General features: G+C 39.7%; 1 protein-coding gene across 2 annotated transcripts in view; it reads left to right on the forward strand.

The window, feature by feature from the left end:
* The first annotated feature begins 8079 nt into the window (after nt 1–8079).
* The window catches only part of sars2 (seryl-tRNA synthetase 2, mitochondrial), a 28546-nt gene continuing 24494 nt past the window's right edge, over nt 8080–12131 (forward strand). Inside the window, exons 1-4 of one of the 2 annotated variants that reach the window (XM_046863278.1) lie at nt 8080–8390; nt 8504–8599; nt 10206–10235; nt 10584–10724. In XM_046863278.1, coding sequence (XP_046719234.1) covers nt 8121–8390; nt 8504–8599; nt 10206–10235; nt 10584–10724 — 537 coding nt within the window. In that variant the 5' untranslated portion in view covers nt 8080–8120. The remainder of the gene's footprint in view (nt 8391–8503; nt 8600–10205; nt 10236–10583; nt 10725–12131) is intronic. The other variant, XM_046863277.1, reaches the window with a different exon arrangement.

A 12131-nucleotide genomic window follows, 5' to 3' on the forward strand; every position in this document is an offset into this window, starting at 1 on the left:
TGGTCATAGTCAGTGCCGTTTATATTTCACCTCAAGCGGACACGGACACTGCAGTATGGGACTTACACGAGACACTAACTCTTCACCAAACACAGCATCGGGACGCTGCGCTCATTGTGGTCAGAGATTTTAACAGTGCCAACCTCAACCGCGCACTACCGAACTTTCATCAGCACATTACCTGCCCCACCAGGGGCGAAAGGACACTGGACCACTGTTACACAACACTAAAGAACAGCTACAAGGCACAATCACATCCACCGTTTGGGAAATCGGACCATGACGCCATCTTCCTCATGCCTGTTTACAAATAAAGGCTGAAACAGGAAGCTCCGGTTCAGAGGGAGGTCAGGCGCTGGACTGACCAATCGGTGGCCGATCTGCAGGATGCTTTGGATGACGCAGACTGGGACATGTTCAGGCGCAGCTCTGATAACGTCAACATGTTTACGGAAGCGGTTGTGGAATATATCGGAAAACTAGCGGATGATACTGTGCAAAAAAACACTATCAGAACGTTTCCCAACCAGAAGCCGTGGGTGGATAAAACCATCCGCGACGCTCTGAGATCCCGCTCCGCTGCCTACAACACAGGGATCACCACCGGGGACATGGAGGAGTACAGGGCTGCATCTTACAGTGTTCGCAGAGTGGTGAAGGATGAAAAGCGGCGCTATGGGACGAAACTAGAGTCACAGTTCCAACATGGTGGCTCTAGGAGCCTGTGGCAGGGACTAAGAACAATACTGGACTATAGAACACCATCTTCTAAAATGGTGAATGCGGACGCTTCTTTGGCAGATGAGCTAAACACCTTTAATGCTCGTTTCGAGGCTGCAGCTAACCACGCTAGCGGCACAACCTGCGTGCACGTTGAGAGAGCCGTAGAGGTAAGCACGTTCACCATCTTGGAGCATGACGTGAGGAGGGCATTCAAGAGGGTGAATACCAGGAAGGCAGCAGGACCAGATGGCATCACAGGTCAGGTTCTGAAAGCCTGCCCTGACCAGCTAGCACCGGTGTTCACTGAGATATTCAACCTCTCACTGGAACAATCTGTTGTCCCATTATGTTTCAAACAGTCCACCATTGTTCCTGTCCCGAAGAAACCCCAGCCCGCCTTAACGACTATCGCCCTGTAGCCTTGATCTGAGTAGTGATGAAGTGCTTCGAGAGACTGGTCAAAGATTTCATCACTGCCTCACTACCGGACACACTGGACCCACTAAAGTTCGCGTACAGTCAGAACCGTTCTACTGAGGACACCATTGCTCATCTCCTTCACACTACGATGAGCCACCTGGACCACAGAAATGGGAGTTATACAAAGATGCTGTTTGTGGACTACAGTTCAGCGTTTAACACCATAATTCCCTCCACACTCACCTCTAAGTTGGAGGTCCTGGGGCTCAGCCTGCCGCTGTGTCAATGGATCTCTAACTTCCTGACAGACAGACCACAAGCCGTACGGGTGGGAAATCACACTTCATCCACCCTCACCCTCAGCACTGGAGCTCCCCAGGGTTGTGTTCTGAACCCCCTGCTGTAGTCACTGTACAGGTATGACTGTGTGGCCACTTCCAACTCCACCACCATCAAGTTTGCTGACGACACCTTTGTGGTGGGCCTGATCTCCAACAACGACGAGACGGCCTACCTACAGGAGGTTAAAAACCTGGAGAGATGGTGCCAGGAGAACAACCTTCTCCTGAACGTCAGCAAGACTAAGGAGTTGATCATGGACTTCAGCACGAAGCAGGAGCGGTCATACCAACTGCTAAACATCAGTGGGACCCCAGTGGAGAGAGTGGACAGGTTCCGGTACCTTGGTGTTCACATTACACAGGACCTGTCTTGGTCCTGTCAAAGCCCGGCAGCGTCTGTACCATTTGAGACGCTTAAGGGACTTTAAACTACCCTCTCAGGTGCTAAAGACTTTCTACACCTGCACCATTGAGAGCGTTCTGATGGGTAGCATCACTTCCTGGTTCGGGAACAGCACCATGCAGGACAGGCAAGCCCTCCAGAAGGTGGTGCGTTCAGCTGAACGTACCATCCACACCGAACTCCCTAACCTGCAGGACATTTACAGCATGCGGTGCCGGACCAGAGCCAGGAAGATTATAAAGGACCTTAGCCATCCCAATAATGGACTCTTTTCTCTGTTGCGGTCAGGGAAATGCTTCCGCTCCCTTAAAGCGAACACAAAGAGCATGAGGAGGAGCTTCTTCCCACAGGCCATTCAGAGTTTAAACCAGGAGACGGACCCAATCTAAAAACTGGCCCACTCTCTCCATCATCACACTTCTTCTCTGTACATATCTCACCTTTCGCACCACGACACTTTAAACTTTGGACTCACACAGCACAGTGCACTTTATATTTTATACCACACCGTACCGCACACGGACACTTTACACCACACCATTCCTCACACGGACACTTATGGACATTTTACACCACACCATACCGCACACGGACACTTAATGGACACTTTCCACCACATCATACCTCACACGGACACTTTATGTACAATCTAAACCACCTAAAATTGTCTATTGTTTACTGTTTCACTGTTTACTGCCTATTGTTTACTGTTTCACTGTTTACTGCCATAAGCATTTTTTGTATATACATCCTTTTCTTTCATATATATATATATATATATATATATATATATATATATATATATATATATATATATATATATATATATACAGTGAGGAAAAAAAGGATTTGAACACCCTGCTATTTTGCAAGTTCTCCCACTTAGAAATCATGGAGGGGTCTGAAATTGTCATCGTAGGTGCATGTCCACTGTGAGAGACATAATCTAAAAAAAAAAAATCCAGAAATCACAATGTATGATTTTTTTACTATTTATTTGTATGATACAGGTGCAAATAAGTATTTATTATTTACATATTCATTTTTTATACGTTCATCAGTAGATTTTTCTTTAGCAGATCTGCAGGGAACATGGATATAGAGTCTTTAGTGAACTGGGATATTTGTATGCTGTCATCCGCTCACTCTCACACGTTCACTCAGGTTTGTTGATGGTGGTGTGGTGGGTCGTCTCTTATCCCAGAGATCCCTCGTATCTGTGTTACCTTCTGGTTCTCCCTTTTATTTATGCTGCCATAGCGAGTCTTGCCGGAGTCCCCAACTGCACAGTTTCTTCCATACAAAAATAAGGAGGGATAGTAATCCATATTCTGCTCTTCCTGTAACCTCTCTCTCTCTCTCTCTCTCTCTCTCTCTCTCTCTCGTTAAACATGCTCCCGAGGTTCCAGTGGCCACTGTTCCTGCCTGCCTCTTCCCTCTTTGAATCTTCCCACTTCGTCCAGGCCTGCCTCCGGATGGTGTTTTCTTTGATTGAAGGCCACTCTGTGACCTTCAAGGTGGGACTGTTTCAAATCAAAGCCATGGGTGGTTCCATGAAATTTGAAATAAGGACGGGAGCTTTGAGGATGGATTTGGACTGTAGTTAATATCAACAGTCTGCTACACTGACTCAGGACTACAGTTTGCTTCTAATTACCATCAGTGTACCCCACAACATTGTTTAACATTGTAAATTGACTTTCAGTGCTGCCCAGATGAGGATGGGTTCCCTCTTGAGTCTGGTTCCTCTCAAGGTTTCTTCCTTATGCCATCTCTGGGAGTTTTTCCTTGCCACAGGCACCACCGGCTCGCTCATCAGGGACAAACTTACACTTATAAAGAACATCTTATTCATTTTTTTTATCATCACATTATCTGTGTAAAGCTGCTTAGAGACAAGGTTCATTGTTAAAAGCACTATACAAATATAAATTAATTGAATTGAATTGAATGATGCTGTGTTGCCTGCTGTGCTTTTGTGCATAGAGCAACAATATTTATTTTAGCTTGCATAACATTATAATTTATAGTATTTAGTTTATTATAATGTGTGTAGCAACAAAACAATAACCACATAACTAGTCTTGTTGGATTGTAATTAAGCTAGCACTTATTGATTTGGTTACCTTTTACTGAGTTGATTTCAATGGTTTTCTGTGATTGTACTGTATAGATCCTGAAATGAGTTCAGTAAGGGGAATCTCCAGTGCAGCTTAAAAGGCTAATTTTAAAAACATATTAGGATAAAGATGTATATTTATGGCTAAAAATTACCCAAGGAGTTTTATGGTTCTTGTTTCTGAGAGTTTGATAAATTGTGCACAATGACGTATTGAATTCCGCAATAAATTTAGGGTGATATTTATACCTGAAATGGAGCTCTCAGAAAGGTATCCAGATGTGTTGACTTCTCTGATAATATGTCTGACTCAAGTGATGTTAGCTGAAGCATTGAGAAAGTTTTCAAAGCTGAAACTAATCAATGGGGTAGACGTTGGCCATGGTGTGTTTCACCCAGGGAGTCATTCAAGCTAGAACCACCTTTTCTGTTTGGTAGTATCTACTTAACATTAACATATAGTTCAGTGTATGTTAAACAGCAAGCAGAACATTTAGAGAGGAATAAATTATAAACTCCTGGCTTGAACTCGTCACAGCACCCATGGCTTTATTTGTGCGATTTCTTTGAACTCATTGAAAAGGAGGTTTGGGCTCATAATAATTTATTAGATATCAATCAGTGTTTAACTCATTAAAGTAATGGCACTTTTCCTTTCTAACCAAAAAATATTAGCCACAGAAATCTTATCAGAACCAGCAGACTGTTACTTACTGAAATGCCACAATAAGACAACTTAAGTTATTTTCAGGTTTCTTAGGATGATAAACTCCAAGTACCACACTTTCTGTCCTTGTTAAGAGGCAGTGCAATCTCTCTATGCTCACATTTTAGCAAGTTGGACATAATGGAATCAAAAAGTGGTATTTCCTGTGCTATAAGTCTCAGCTAACAATGATAGAATGCTGCTTCAGAAGGTGGAATCTGTGTACAATTGTTCAGAATATGATTGTATTCTAGGAGTAGAAAGCAATAGACTTATCTTTTCATTAATGGAGATCACAATGAAACTAATTTTCTCAGCTGAGAACAATTATTTTGTTTATGTAGGACAGCATACATCCTCTTTGGTTTCTCTTTGTGCCCTGCTCAACAAACGATGACTAGACAGATTTAAGAACATGCACAGGCACCTTAAACATCCAGAGGACAGGACCTGGATGAAGAACTGTTGATAATTACCGCATTCTTTGCATTAAACATCCGCAGTGCAGTTTTTGTTCAATTAAGGAAAATCAATGGTAACACACATTATAGCGTTTATTTGTCACATATACATTACAGCACAGTGAAATTTTGTTCTTCGCATATCCCAGCTTGCTTAGAAGCTGGGGTCAGAGCGCAGGGTCAGCCATGATACGGTGACCCTGGAGCATAGAGGGTTAAGGGCCTTGCTCAAGGGCCCAAGAGTGGCAGCTTGGCGATACCGGTGCTTGAACCCCCGACCAGTAACCCAGCGCCTTAACCGCTGGAGCTACCACTCCCCTTATGCTCCTTCAGGAACTGCATTCCATCATGCAACAATTTTGCTTGGAAACCTCTATATCTTCTCAAAGGATAAGTTTTTCTATGTTTAAGGCAGGTTTGGTTTTGGGCTAACTGATCTCTTTTCCTGTTCATATTGTCCTTTTATTTGTATCCAGGCAACATCTACTTTTCTTGGATGGTATGAATATTTACTCCTCAGATGTGTCCAAGTATGTAAGACCTAGTAAATATCCTAATTCTAATAGAATGATGCCTATATCTCAAAGCTTTTGTGGCTCTTTATTTGTCACCCTGGGGATGTTTTCTTGTTTGGTGAAGAGAGCCTATTCAATTGCTTCTGAAAAAAACATTCAGTTCCTCTAGTCTCTGCCATTTCATTATCAGCACAGCAAAAGAGCTTCTAATATAAACAGCTTTCAACTTAAAATGATGTTCTGAAGATGGCACCTTGGTAGGAGGATTTCCAAAGTACAATAACCATTAAGTTAGCTCTGCTTTCACAAGCTGTATAAAAGCTAGATACCTTGCAATGTCACTTGTTATGGATGTTGAATTTTCATTGTCAGAGGGTCTACTCTGTGGCTGATTGTGATAAGAGGGAGACAGCAGTTTAATACTATATTGAGGCATGTGCATGTTTTTTTATTTTAATGTTGCCTATTTGAGTGACCAATGACTATGATCAACAGTCACAGCCAGCAGAGTGGAAAAGAAACTATTTCATAGGGGACAAAAATAAATAAATATATCCTACTACCGGAAATATGCTAGAGACAGTCCACAATCAATGCATCTGCCCAACAAATCTATTACAACAGTTCCTTGGGGTGGAAGAGGGCAACCTTTTTAGAATCAACTATAACTTCAAGACACTGTAAACCTACATGTTTTCAATGAGTAACTGATGTTGAGCAAGAACTTGCTGCAGGTTGAAATTGAGAGAAGAGTAAGACCAATGATGGTAAACGCTAGAGCATCTTACATACATTTCATGGACAAAAGTTTATTGACACTGGACCATAAGATTTTTTATTTACTGATGTACACTAGGTTAAGTACAATAGGCCCTGGGGTGCAGTTAGCTTTCCAATTTATCCAGGTGTTCAATAGGGTTGAGAGCAGAACTCAGTGGCAGGCCACATACAATCTTTCACTCCACCTCATTTAAACCATATTTTCATGTAGCTAACTTTGTGTACAGAGGCATTTTCATACTGGAATTGGTTTGGGTCTTCAAGTTTAAATAATGTAATGCTACTTTTAAGGGGACAATGCAATTCCTATTCCCACCACCTGTATGACAGTAGGTAAAAAAAAAAGCAACACTGCAGACTTATTAATTGTAAGGCAGATGTTCTGAGTAACATGACATTTTGAATGTGGTTATCTCTTGATAAAGTTTACAAGGAAAATAGAAAAAGACAGACACAGCCTTTAAACTTTCATTCAGTTTTATATCACAATGATTATGCTCCTTAATTTTAACAGAAATATCCAGAGAGATGATAAGCAAGTGCAAGTCTAAATAAAAGTGGAATGTGAATTGGGTTGTTTCATGTGTGTGTTTATTCATATTTGTGCTAAATTGCAATTTTAAATACATATTTCAAGAATAAAAGTATAACTATGTTTAAGTGTTAAAATACAGGCTTGAATGATCAGTGTCCTTATTGTAATGAGGCAGAGCTAGGCATCAGGAATACTACTGAAAGCATAATTCTGGTTGGGATACATAATAAACAATTGTTGCACAAACACTTAAAATTATCTGCAATGCACCATGGCTTGTAAAGGGGAAACTGCTGATATAAACACCGACCAGGGATAACCTTATGGCCCCCAATCAGGCATAACATAATGACCCCTGCCTAATATTGTGTTGGTCCCCCTTATGTTGCCAAAAAAGTCTTGACCTGTCAAACAATTGAACTACAGTAGCTTGTCTGTTGAATCGGACCACATTGTCCAACCTTCGATCCCCATGTGCATCAATGAGCCTTCGCTGCCCATGACCCTGTCACTGGTTCACCACTGTTCCTTTTTGGACTACTTTTGATAGTTACTGAGCACTGCAGACCAGAATCACAACACAATACCTGCAGTTTTGGAGATGCTCTGACCCAGTCTTCTAGCCTTTACAATTTGGCTCTTGTCAAACTCACTCAAATACTTACGCTTGCTCATTTCTCCTGCTTTTAAGACTTTAAATTTGTTCACAAAATCTTCACTTGCTGCTAAATATATCCCATCTATTTGAATGTTCATGAGTCCAAAACCTTATTTTTAACTACTTAAAAAAAAAAGCACAAATAAAGGCCAATAGTGTTGTGGCAAGGTAGAGTCAGGAGTTTCTTCTGTCATTTATTCCTCTCAAAATGTTCTGCTTGCAGTTGAACTGCTGATGAACTGTATGTTCTTAAAAATACATACCAAAAGCGGTGATTAAACCAAGTCTAAAACAGACCACGTGCTCTAAGCTGATTGCTGGCTTGCTGTATACTTTACCAGTTATTCACTCACCAGGCATAACGTTATGCTTGGTCAGTGTACAGCAACCTCCACCCCAGTAGGTGGCGGAATATGCACCATAAAATATTAGCGAAGAAGTTGAAGAAGAAACAGAAACATGGCGTCCTCCATTAGAACGGTCATTCGATTTCGCTCGATAGTTTTCACATCAGCTGTAAAACATGCATGTAAAACACTCGGGCGGATTTTCAGCTCGTGTTCCTCTGGCCGTATCCAGACCAGGAGCAGCCTTTACGAGCATATTAAGGAGGGCTACAGTGATAAACCCAAGCTGGATATGCTGCGAATATGTGAACACACCGACCAAGTCATTTCTGAGGTGTTGAACAGGAAAGGAGATTTAGTGGCAGCTGATGTACGAGCTATTGTAAGGACCAGTTAAATCTCATTTGCTTTACATTTTGCAATAACCCCTGATGAATATTCGTTGTTTTTTTTAATAAGTTAAATCAACCAATCAAGTTTTCTGTTGTCTGCTAGATATGTGCGTGGAAACAGCTTCAGGAGGTTCAGAAAGAGATCAACGAGTTGGAAAAACATAAGAAAACGATCAGTGACAAAGTCCGGACTCTTGTGGTAAATTTTAGTTTTTAGCTATTATTTATTTTAAACCAACAGGATCGTGCAGTGTCAACATTCAGTTCCTGTGCTAAACATATTAATACATTTTTACTTTACCTTTGCTGAAATGGATAGTGCTATAGTGCAGAGAAATAGAACAACTGGTGAAGGAGAACTGATTTATATTTAGGTTACACAGGCGGCATAGACTTAGTGTTTGTTAGCAGCATGTTCGCTGCTGTTGGTAGCTTGTTAATCGCCAAAGGACATGTGGATAGACCTAAACATGACATGGTGCAGTCAGTCTGTTTTCTACGAATTGCATTCACAAAGAGGAAAAAAACAAAATCACAGAAAGGATCTCATAATCATGACTTGGTATCTCATAATTATGAGATAAGTGGGGGCAGTCTGTGGCAGGGGAGCATTTTAGCGCATAACACCGGATGACGTTACTGTATGCGTCGCTCGGAAGCGCCTCATTGCGCAACCATGTAGATGTAGCAGATACAGTAAAACCCTGTTGTACGAGCAACCTATAGTACGAGCAAACAGAGATACGAGCGACCTTGCTCGCAAAATTGTACCGTTTCACGAGCAAATTTCGAAGGCACGAGCAAACCCACGCTGCCGGTTCACGTTTTCGGCGGAGGGTCGCATCAGTCGCTTAGTTATGACGTATCACTCGGTCGCTCTCGTTGTTCAGTGTAAACGAAAGTAAAAAGAATTACCATGGAAACCGAAGAGGTTATGAGCGTGGTTCGCATCTTACACTCACAATCAACCACTACCACATGGGTCAGTGTTAAATTATGTTTACATTACGATAATTTGCGGTGTATTTGAAGGTTAAAACAGGCTACAAATACTTTTTAAGTGCAGAAATAAGCGATCGAATAAGATCTCGGAACGGATTAAATCACTTTTACACTCATTCTTATGGGGAAAATCAGTTCGAACCTACGGGCAAATAGACCTACAAGCAATTTTCAAGAACGAATTATGATCGTCCAACGGGGTTTTACTGTCTCATATTATTCAGATTGATGACTGTATATTAGTTAAATTAGCTACTGGATATTTCCTAATATATGTTACACATTTTGACTGTCTGTTTGATGAGTTTGTTTTATCAAGTGTACAGTCAGAATGTGTAACATATCAGTATTCAATGTTAAAATATAATAATAATAATAATAGGTAATGCCTCGTATCTGTTAACTGGTCACAAGATTTATCATAACTAGATTAATTTGCAGGAGGGGCAGGTCAGCGAGGAAATATCCAGTAGCTAATTAAACTAATTTACAGTCATCAAGCTAAACCCTATGATATCTGCTACATCTCCATGGTTGTGCAATGAGGCGCTTTCGAGCAATGAATTCAGTTGAGGATCTCATAATTATGAGATAGTAAGTCATAATGATGAGATCCTTTCTGTGATTTATTTTTTTTCTCTTTGTGAATGCAATGCGCTTCCGTAGTTTTCACCTTTCTTTAAAGTTAAGAATGCTTTCGCACTGCTCCGGTTCTAAGCGTTCAATATGCAATAAAGGTGACATTTAAATCAATTCCTGGCTCATATTCTACATGTGGGATTTCATGAAAATCTTTGTTACAGGAGCAGCATGACAAAAAAGTCCTGTCTAATGTAAGTTGTTCTTGATACCATTTGCATTATTCATTGTAATGTGATATATGACTGTTCAGACAGAGTTAGATATTATTTTATTTCATTATAATTAAATCGCTAATATGAGTAGTTTTCTTGAAAGAAATGTGAATTGATAGGTAGTTAATCTGTCATTTGTGAGTAGCATGTGCAATTTAAGGCTATCATTTTGATGTAGTGAGAATTCCATAAAATGACTTGGTTTTCAGTTCAAAGATTTTGGGGTTGGATAAGATAATATTATTTTTGTTAGTGGCTTTAATGATAACGGAGAGTGAGTAAGAAATGTTTGTTTGTTTTACTGATTCTCTCTTTTTTTCCTCCCAGCTTACGGCATACAAGTCTTTGAGAGATGAAGGCCGAAAACTCAGACTGCGGTTGAGTCAGCTGTACTCACAACAGAGTGACTTGGAGGAGGAATATTATAATGGAGCTCTGAGGCTTCCCAACCGGACACATCCAGATGTGGTAAGGGTTCGGTCCTTCTAGTCACCAAAATACTGTACTTGAAATTGTATGAAAATGAATGCACGAATCTGCTTATGACTTAACGTATTTGCATTAAATGACATTGTAGTTGATTATCAATATACATATATCAGTAATGTTAACAGGGAGCCTGCTTGAAAATGTCTATAAGTCGTCCTTGGCTTTTAGGACTGTCTTGAAACAAGACTAGAAATGCAAACTACATGGGTTTACTTGGTTCATCTCTGCAGTTCTAAGATTTCCATTTGCTGATTACAGCTGATGCAAGATTACATTTGTTGTTTCAATTTATTTAAATAAAAGGTGTCTAACTTATTTTAGATAACATGCCACATCACATTCAGTTCAATGTCAGTTCAATGCCAGACCAAAAAAATAAGTGTAGTCAACTTTAACACATTTTTCATAAAATTGTTTTTCATTTGGTTGCTAGATCACTTAACAGGTAGAAAAAGTGCTTAGTTTCTTAGTTTCTTAGTTTCTTTTCTTTAAAAAGCTGCCATTTAACAGATATGCAGACTTTTTATACTTAATACAGAATCTGGCTGTCTTATCTATACACATACATTTACCATAAATATTGCATTTACAAATTATGCTTTGAAACTACATTGACAATACATGTTCTTTTGGACAAAGACATGCATGTAACATTAACATTCTAAACTTATTAATAAAGAATTACAGACCATTTTTACATTTTGAGTTCATGGGAATGTTTTTTTGCTCAATTTTGCATTGGCCAAATTGCATAGTTGCATAAAACCTTTTCCTATAAAAGGCAAAATTCAAACTTGGATGAGGTCTGTGGGCCGAAAGTAAATGTTGCATAATAATGAAAGCAGTTTTCTTTAAAAGTTGCTAGTTAAAATAAGTTTAATAATGATGAGATAGGATCTCATCATTATGACTTATCTTCTGTGATTTTTTTTTTCTCTTTGTGAATGCAATGCGCTTCTGTAGTTTTCACCTTTCTTTAAAGTTAAGAATGCTTTTGCACTGCTCTGGTTCTAAACCTTCAATATGCAATAAAGATGACATTCAAATCAATTCCTGGCTCATATTCTACTTGTGGGATTTCATGAAAATCTTTAATTGTTACAGGAGCAGCATAACAAAAAAAGTCCTCTCTAATGTAAATTGTTAGTAATCTGTATAATAAACAATTTATTTAATGTAGAACTTGTACACTAAAATCTACACTACAACTCCCACACTATTTCTGTCCTTCATAACCAGAATTCCAAATTTAGAAATCCAAAATTAGTACTGAATTTAACAACAATTTACAGTGGGGTTTTTTTGGTTTGTTTTTTTTAAAGCTGACATTCCTTTAATATATATGCAAGCAGTGAAAAATAATACTTATTTATTATATTATTATAA

This window comes from Silurus meridionalis, chromosome 12, assembly GCF_014805685.1.
Source record: "Silurus meridionalis isolate SWU-2019-XX chromosome 12, ASM1480568v1, whole genome shotgun sequence".
In the NCBI taxonomy this organism is placed as follows: Eukaryota; Metazoa; Chordata; class Actinopteri; order Siluriformes; family Siluridae; genus Silurus; species Silurus meridionalis.